The sequence below is a fragment of the Telopea speciosissima genome, chromosome 4 (genome assembly GCF_018873765.1).
Source record: "Telopea speciosissima isolate NSW1024214 ecotype Mountain lineage chromosome 4, Tspe_v1, whole genome shotgun sequence".
NCBI classification, from domain to species: Eukaryota; Viridiplantae; Streptophyta; class Magnoliopsida; order Proteales; family Proteaceae; genus Telopea; species Telopea speciosissima.
Window position 1 is genome coordinate 5,001,747 of NC_057919.1, and position 8,793 is coordinate 5,010,539.

Genomic DNA, 8,793 nt, shown 5'->3' on the forward strand with positions numbered 1-8,793 from the left:
AAAATCTGGTTGTGTTTGAGCGTCAAAAGTCCATTTTTTTAACCTAAAATCTAGGGTTCATAGATGTTTCACCATACCTGATCCGTCTAGTACTGTTATTGATCATGATCCACAACAATTCTTATTTTTTAATAAGGGTAAAAGATTGTTGTCAAACTACGTGACTGCCAATAAGAGCATGTTCAAAAGTATAAAAGACATGAATTTTGTTTCCTAATAATTGCAACGGAGAGAATTCCCTGAACAAACGGCATAGAAAAGCACACCAACATAGTGCATCAAAACAGTATCATGCATGGGAAGGCAACGAGATCATTTAATGTTTGAATAAAAGAGATAGATACATGAATGCTAGTGTATCCGTTACCCAACAGCTCAGAGAACCTTTTTGGTGGACAAGCAGTTACTATCGGAGCTCCCCAACTTGCTTCAATCCCAATTCAATTGGGTGGGAAATTCAACTCACATGCATGATAGATTGATAGGTCGGTTTCCCATTCTATCAGATTCTGATTTATAAATAGTAATAGTGTAATGACAGAAAGGAAGAAAACGAAATTGAACATGAAAGCTGTTAAGACTTAATCCAAGTGGATCGGTTTAAATAAATAACTTCTTCCATCGTGTGTTTTTACTTTTTAGTGAAAACAAACAAATAAAAGTATAGAATCGTTGGGTTTTCAGATTTGAGGGACTGATTAGAGGATTTTTCAGATCAATTCCAATCTGGTCCAGACTGGAATTGGTAGGACCGATTCGACTCTAATGCGGAATTTAAAATCCTTATTCAAGAAAATTTGGGATTGATTAAAGGTTTGGGGTCTATAGGTCCACAAGTCAATTGAAAGTAGGACAATTGATGAGAAAAATAAGTACGGCTTTTTTGGTTGTAACTTCTACGGGTTATAAAGCCTAAAGGTAAGGGGAATCCTAATAATTGAATATTTTGCAATCACATGAAAGTCTTTCTCGTTTTGGTTATTAGATTGTATTTTAGTTTATAATTTGTAATAAAATTTTTAATTAAAAAAATGAGATTACATCTAAGCAATATATTTACTAAACATGGAAATAGTTTTTTAAATAGATTACACATTCATGAATTTCTTTTTTGGATAAATTATTACACAATCAACAACAACAAAATCAGTTTTGTGCCAACTCTAACGCGTTCGCTACATGGATCCCAAAAAACAAAGGAAAATTGAGTTCTAACAAAAAAGAAAAAGAGAGAAAAGATGCGAAAAGAGGGATGGGGGAGAGAACAAAAATGAAGAATGGAACATTCCTAATGAAATATGAAAATAAACAGAAAAAAAACATGAAAAATAATGAGAGGAAAGACACAGCACAACCTAGCACGTCAGAAGAATCTCAACTAAATGCGGTTTGCTACTCGAATCCTTACCCTTCAAGAAGCGTTATCTGATGTCATATTTGGTACAAGACCTATACTATGCATGTCCTTTCTCATCACTTTTCCTATGATCGTTTTAGGTCTGCCTTTAGATCTTTTAGTTTTTTCAATCGGAATCATATCACTCCACCTTAAATGATTATAGAATCATGATTACAAAAGAAAAAAAAAAAAGATAACCAAATTCACTTCCCTACATGGTTAGTAACCATGAGATATAAAAAATTGGATTCAACAAAAAATATATATATTTTGCATATGAAAACATCAAACTTCTTAATAAGGGATTTTTTATTGCCAGTTGACACCCTTCAAGATATAAAATAATTTGTAACTTTATTTTTTACCTTTTCAATATTACATACTATTTTTTTTTCAATGACGGTAAATATTATAATTCCATGTGTACTTGATATATAATTTCATGTGTACTTGATATATGTGCATGATAATGACACCATTTGATTTTTTTTTTGGGTAAATCTTTTAATTTTATTTGATACAGACATAATGACATGTCACATTCAAATAACTTTTGAAAACCCTTTATGTCACATTCTAATAATTTTTGAAAACTCTTTTAGAGAATCCCTTTTAGATCTTTAATATAAAGAACTTTTGAAAATAAGATTAGAGGCAATAAAAAAATTTGTCAAATTCTAGATTCACCTATAAAAGTATCATTTAATTTTACAATAAAAAAAATATCATTCAAACACTCCCAATAAATAATATCACATATGACTAAGATGAGCCACAAAACTTGATAATCGACGACTTAAGAGCTAATGTTCTCTACATGGTGGAAAATATTATTGTTTGTAAAGAGATTTATGTCTATTGTAGAAATCATGTTGGACCATATTTCTCTCCTCACATGGAGGTATCGATTAATATGACGGAGGATATTTTTGACCTTGTATAATAGGGTGGTGATTAATGATGACGAAAGAGTCTAATCATAGAGTTGTATCATTGTTAATAATGGAATCATTCCATCTTTGTTAGGAAGGAAAACTTAATTCAATTAATTTTCGTTAAAAATAACCATCAAAATCATACATGATAACACATGATAAGGGGGATAGATTACTTATCTTAATTGTAGATAAACGGAGGTTGATTATAGCAATCTCAAGTACCATATATAGAGCAGTACGGATATGAAAAACTATGAAGAAACTTGAGGAGTCTATGGAGTTGAGTTTTACTAAATGGTCACTCTCCTAAAGATTACTATGAAGATTACTTATCTTAATTGTAGATAAACGAAGGTTGATTATAACAATCTCAAGTACCATATATAGAGCATCACGTAGATGCCCTTTTTATGCAAAATGAGTTATTGCACAATAGCCTCCAAAATAAAGCAACCCCCAAATATGAGGTTGCCTAGTAATATTGCACTTCGCTTACTGTGCTACTTAGGGCACCAAGAGTTGCATTTAATTGGATATAAACAATAAAGAGTAAAAACCAAGAGAAAAACAAAGATGAGAATCTCTACAAAATTGTTAGAGTAATTGGGCTAAAATATCTCTATATACAAAAGAGACGAATAAACACCACAAAGGATTGTCTCCAAGAGACCTGCTCAAATACCAAGTCTTTTCTCACAAGACATATTTGTTGACAATTCAAACATATCTTCTAATAGACACACATATTTATCACATAGATGCTTATTAAGAAAACACATAATCCTCTAATATTTTGATTTTTAAACCATCTATTTAAATGTTTTAATAAATTTATATATGGGAAAAAACTTTTCACCAACAAGGATCGGCATTGATATCAATCTCCACCGATATCGATATCGATATTGATATCAATTGGTTGTATTGGACTAAAATCGTAAGATTTTTTCCCCAAGATTTTGATACTAATTATTTTTACTATTTTATCTTTCTTGGTTTTTCATACCACCAACCTGATATAGCCTATATATTGATACGATATTGATTCCTAATTCCATGCCCACGACGCAAGAATTCAATTTCACTCTAGCCTGGATTTTTACTATTTTATCTCCCGATGATCGGTGTGACATTGAGATTTCTACCCACACTGACGTGGTGAAGAATCCTCTCCCTATTGTATAATACATTCTCGTTTTCTAATTATATAATTTGATAATACTTCATTAAAAAAAAATATCATAATAAAATATATAATTTTGTAATGGGCTCGATGAGCCGATAGCTACAAGTGCGCGAATAATTGATGTCTTGGGATTACTTGGCCCAATAGAACTCTTACCAGCAAAAGAGCCACTGGCAACGTGGCAAACACAATTTTTTCCGTTGACTATAAGCCAAACCCGCTTCGGGCGGTTTCCCCCTTTTTTTTTAACGTACCTTGGGTTAGAGAAAAGGTTAACCATGGTCAAAGATAGAATTGGGCTTGGTCCTTTAATACTATTATAAAATATCAATTTATGATCCCACCTGGCCCACCACCATTGGTGAGGCACGAGTGGCAGAATTTCTACCGTTCCGATTTCTATGGGTGGGTAGGTATCGTTTAGTTGGTTCTCATCGTTTCTATCCAACTCTCTGCCCTTTATCAAATCCAATCCACATGCTTTGATGGTTCTTCACCCTTTCTTATGTAGTCCATCTAGGACTAAAGATAGTAGCAGTGCCTTTTCATTAATCTCCTTTTCCGATTGGGTTATTTACGGTTCACCCTTCCCTCTTCTTCTCTTTATAATGCCCCCTTCCCTTGCGGTTTGGAGACAACTATCATAGTTTCCCTTACCTTTTTCTCTGTGTTTGGAAACATGGTTTTTTCCTTCGTTTCCTGCTCTTTTACTTCTTCTTCTTCTAAGATGGCGTCCATGGTCGCTCTGTTATTGGTTGTGTCCTTCGCTGTTTGTTCAGCGATGGACATGTCGATCATAAGCTACGATGAGAAACACGGAGTGACGTCCGGCTCCAGCTTGAGAAGCCATGACGAGTTACTGGCTCTATACGAATCGTGGCTGGTGAAGCACGGCAAAAATTACAACGCTTTAGGCGAAAAGGAAATGAGGTTTGAGATCTTCAAGGATAATCTCAGATTCATCGATGAACACAACGCCGAGACTCGTACCTACAAGGTCGGCCTGAACAGGTTCGCCGATCTGACAGACGAGGAATACCGAACTATGTATTTGGGAACCAAATTCGACGCTAAGCGTCGCTTATCAAGGCCAAAGAGCGATCGCTACGCTTTCCGCGTCGGCGAAAGTCTACCGGATTCCGTCGATTGGAGGGAAAAGGGTGCCGTCGTTGATGTCAAAGATCAAGGCAGTTGCGGTGAGTAATTCGATTATATTTATTTTTTATGTTTTTTTACTATTTTGCCGTCGTTTGGTTATCTGGAAAAAAGAAAGTCCCAAACCCCACGGGGGCCACCGTCAATTTTCAGAGGAAAATTCTACCTGAGGAAGGGAAACGAGATCTTAAATTACCATAATACCCTTGCTGAACTAAAAATATATGGACTTTTCAAGGGTAAAGTTGGAATTTGAACGGAAGATATTTATCTTCGTTTTGGAATATATATATATTGTATCCTTCTTGGCGGGGTTTGCGTTGGATTCCTTTAGTGTCGGTGGTGGGGCCATTTATCATGTCTAGATTCAATGCATCTAACGGTGGATGATGTGGTAGGGTCCAGTATTCTGTTCCTTGTTGACATCTTTTCCACCTCCATCTTCTTTATTCTTTGTTGTTGATGGAATCTGAGTTTTTTTTTAATTTTATTTTGTGGGAATTGAAGGGAGTTGCTGGGCTTTCTCGACGATTGCTGCGGTGGAAGGCATAAACAAGATCGTGACCGGCGATCTGATAGCGTTGTCGGAGCAGGAGCTGGTGGACTGCGACAACTCGTACAACCAGGGATGCAACGGAGGACTCATGGATTACGCCTTCGAGTTCATCATCAGCAATGGTGGTATCGATTCCGAAGCCGATTACCCTTACAGTGCTGCAGATAACAGATGCGACCAGTATCGGGTATGTATTTCTTCTCCCAAATCGATTTCACAATCTGCCTTCCTTCTTGTCGTTGTTAATATTTCTACTCACCCTTCTGCTGTTGTTGCCACAGAAAAATGCCCGGGTTGTTAGCATTGACAGCTATGAGGATGTTCCTGTCAACGACGAGAAGTCATTGCAGAAGGCCGTGGCCAATCAACCCGTCAGCGTTGCCATTGAAGCTGGGGGCCGCGCTTTCCAACTCTATCAATCTGTAAATATCAATCTTTCTCTTTAATACAGCTTTGATTGTATCAGTTATGTGCGGTATAGATTGAACTATTGAAGTGATACCTAGAGAGCGGTTGGCATGCAATCAAGGATTCTCAATCCTGAACATAGTCCTGGATTTGGTATCCAGAATACTGATTGCGTTTGGATGTACTGTATCCTGGATTGCAATCTCAAAGATCTGTGTTTTTTTGGGATTGGGGATTGGGATCTGGCTCTTATCAAATCTCCCAATCCCCAGATTGAGATCCTCGATTGGATACCAAACACAACCAAATGAAGCCGGGTTGAGATCTAGTAAAGGATTGGAATCTAAGACATTATACCATAAGTCCCCCACCCCCCAATTATGCTTGGTGTGGTTCATATATACTAATAATATACTATTTAGGTTTTGTTAATTGTCCTACTAATGGAATTGGTGGACTCATTCAAGTCACCCATTCTAGTATGAGTAATGTCTAGGGACCCTAGGCTTAAACATCTAGAGGATCACACATTGGATTGGACTTCATGGAATCAAAAGTTCCTGGAAAGAAGACAATGAAATGAGGTGATGCCATGTGTTAAGCTTTTGGGAGGGGGTATTCTAGAAAGCCGACCTGGGTTCCTCCTAGCATTGCTCTTTTGAGTATTTGATGATCTGATTGAGCTTTGTTTGGAATAGGGACTCAACAATCTGTGTTTACTGACCTCTATTAATCAATCTATATATATTCATATGAACCATTACTTATCATATGATGTTTATTTAATTCTCTTGCAAATCATGTGTTCTAATTTTCAGGATCTAGGGCTTGTTAAAAAACAAGGGATAGACTAACCAGTGGAATTGCTAGGAAATTTTCTATCTATACTGCAAAACATTTTATCCTAAACACAAAACAAGTGTAACTCTGTCCCTTTATGATTCGGAACACAACATGTGTTTGTCTTCTGAAAGATGTGCTTGTGGGGCAGACTGAGGACAACCAGGTCAATAGTATCATCTGGATATAGAAGGTTATCGAATTCCTACTTGTACTGAAGTCTTCCTTTCCACTATTTCAGGGTGTATTCTCAGGAACATGCCAAACAGCGCTGGATCATGGTGTGACTGCTGTTGGTTATGGCACAGATAATGGTGTTGACTACTGGATTGTGAAGAATTCCTGGGGTTCTAGCTGGGGTGAGAGTGGATACATCAGGATGGAGCGTAATGTGAGAGGTGTTGCGACCGGCAAGTGTGGAATTGCCATGCAAGCCTCTTACCCCATCAAGAAAGGCCAGAACCCCCCCAATCCTGGGCCCTCTCCCCCATCTCCAGTGAAGCCACCCACTGTTTGTGATAATTACTACACCTGCCAAGAAAGTAACACCTGCTGCTGTGTGTACGAGTATGGAAACTATTGCTTCGCTTGGGGATGCTGCCCTCTTGAATCTGCCACCTGCTGTGAAGACCACTACAGCTGCTGCCCAGAAGAGTACCCCGTCTGTAATGTTGAAGCCGGGACTTGCCTAATGGTATTGATATACTTCTTGATCATTATTTTCATAAATTAAGCCACCATTATTATCTTCCGGTTTGCTAACATTCTCTTTACTGTAACAGAGCAAGGACAACCCATTAGGAGTCAAGGCATTGAAGCGCACCCCCGCTAAACCTTTCTGGAATTATGGGGGCACTGGACGCAAGATGGGTACCAGTGCTTGAGATGACTTTCAATGAATAGTGGAGAGGAAATGCACAGTGTAGGGCTGCTGTACTTGCTGACTATGGTGGAATGTTCACCCGCATGCTAACATGCATGCCATTATACTTCCATCCCGGTCTAAGAATGCAGATGGTTGTACAGAACTTCTTTATTTTCAGAACAGAATTATTGTTAGCTTCATTTAACTCTCTGTAAATCCAGTTTCATTTCCCATTGATAAATCAGTTATATTCTGATATAGTTGATCAGTTATATTCTGATATAGTTGAGTAGTTGTGATCTTTGTTTTTAGTTCCATCCCAACATCAATATTTGCTGGTGTATTTATTTCTCGACGTCTTGTTGCCCATGCTTATGATGTTGGAGCATTAGCACCTATTCTGGTGATTTTCTGTTCAACCTAGGTTTTGTATTAAAGCTACCTAATGGAAGGTGTTTCAGGAAGGATGTGGGCTGTGAATAATTTTTTCTTCTCACATATGTTACAGAGTTTTAAAGAAATTCAGTTTAGTGGATATACTGATGCATGTCGATAAGAGAGTATTTGATCAAATTGGAATATGAAATTTGACAGGTCTTATATATAGACCATGTCTTCTATATCCAATGGTCAGATTGCCACATCATTTATCTACTTGACAATAATGAAAGTAATGCCGCCCTGGGCAGTCCTTCTTTGGGGATGCTTAAAAGCCCTTTTGCTTATGTGATACTTTTCTTTGTCGTGGATTGGATCGTTACCCTTTTGAAGGGTTGTAACTAGGTCTCCCACCAGATCAGGGTTTGCTTGCATTACATTGTAGATGGTCAATGTGGCCTTTCCCAATTTTGTATTAGTTTTTTCTTTTTCTTTTTCTTTCTCCATTTTGATGTCTGGTTAACTATTGAACCCTTAATTCTTTCACACTCCACCTGAGAGAGGCTGCCATGTTGTAGTTTAGCACGTCTTTTCTATCCAACCGTCAAACACAGCAAGATGAGAGAGGGCCATTGCAAGGAGCCCTTCCTATAGGGTTGTGAAAAAGCATTACGATCAATTCAATTCAAGATTGACCTTCAGGCTCCAGCTACTCAATCTGAGAGTTAGGCTGAGTCGGACTGGTTCTGATATGATTCCAGACTTCCAGTCGATTTTTGGGTCGATTTGGATTTGAATCAATGGAGTTCGATCCCGGATGCATTTCCAGTTGTGAATGAGTTTATATGTAATGAAAATTATCATCGTGCTTTCACAAAAGGAAAGGGCTCCTTCCATGAAACCCGGCCTAATAATATGGAACTGCTCTAGAGGAGAACTCCTATCTACAATGTGCGCCTTATGCAGGCTGTAAAGCACTTGATGTAGAGGGACCTCTGTTACAAGGGTTACCCCGGAGGAAACCCCTTGTGCTAAAGAGTAGTTTATAGTACACATCGTAGGGTTGGA

At 37.7% G+C, this 8,793-nt stretch overlaps 1 protein-coding gene across 1 annotated transcript; it reads left to right on the top strand.

Moving 5' to 3' along the window:
• Nucleotides 1-4,165: 4,165 nt before the first annotated feature.
• LOC122657531 (probable cysteine protease RD21B) lies at nt 4,166-7,591 on the top strand. The gene is made up of 5 exons (XM_043852260.1): nt 4,166-4,719; nt 5,186-5,421; nt 5,516-5,656; nt 6,724-7,176; nt 7,265-7,591. Exons 1-5 carry the CDS (start codon nt 4,203-4,205, stop codon nt 7,364-7,366), a joined length of 1,449 nt encoding a protein of 482 aa, XP_043708195.1. The 5' UTR covers nt 4,166-4,202; the 3' UTR covers nt 7,367-7,591.
• Nucleotides 7,592-8,793: the final 1,202 nt, after the last annotated feature.

Coding starts and splice junctions, on each gene's coding strand:
- LOC122657531 (XM_043852260.1), top strand. CDS start 4,203: ATGGTTTTTTCCTTCGTTTCCTGCTCTTTTACTTCTTCTTCTTCTAAG. Junction 4,720..5,185: donor CAAAGATCAAGGCAGTTGCG/GTGAGTAATTCG, acceptor TGGGAATTGAAG/GGAGTTGCTGGGCTTTCTCG. Junction 7,177..7,264: donor AAGCCGGGACTTGCCTAATG/GTATTGATATAC, acceptor TTACTGTAACAG/AGCAAGGACAACCCATTAGG.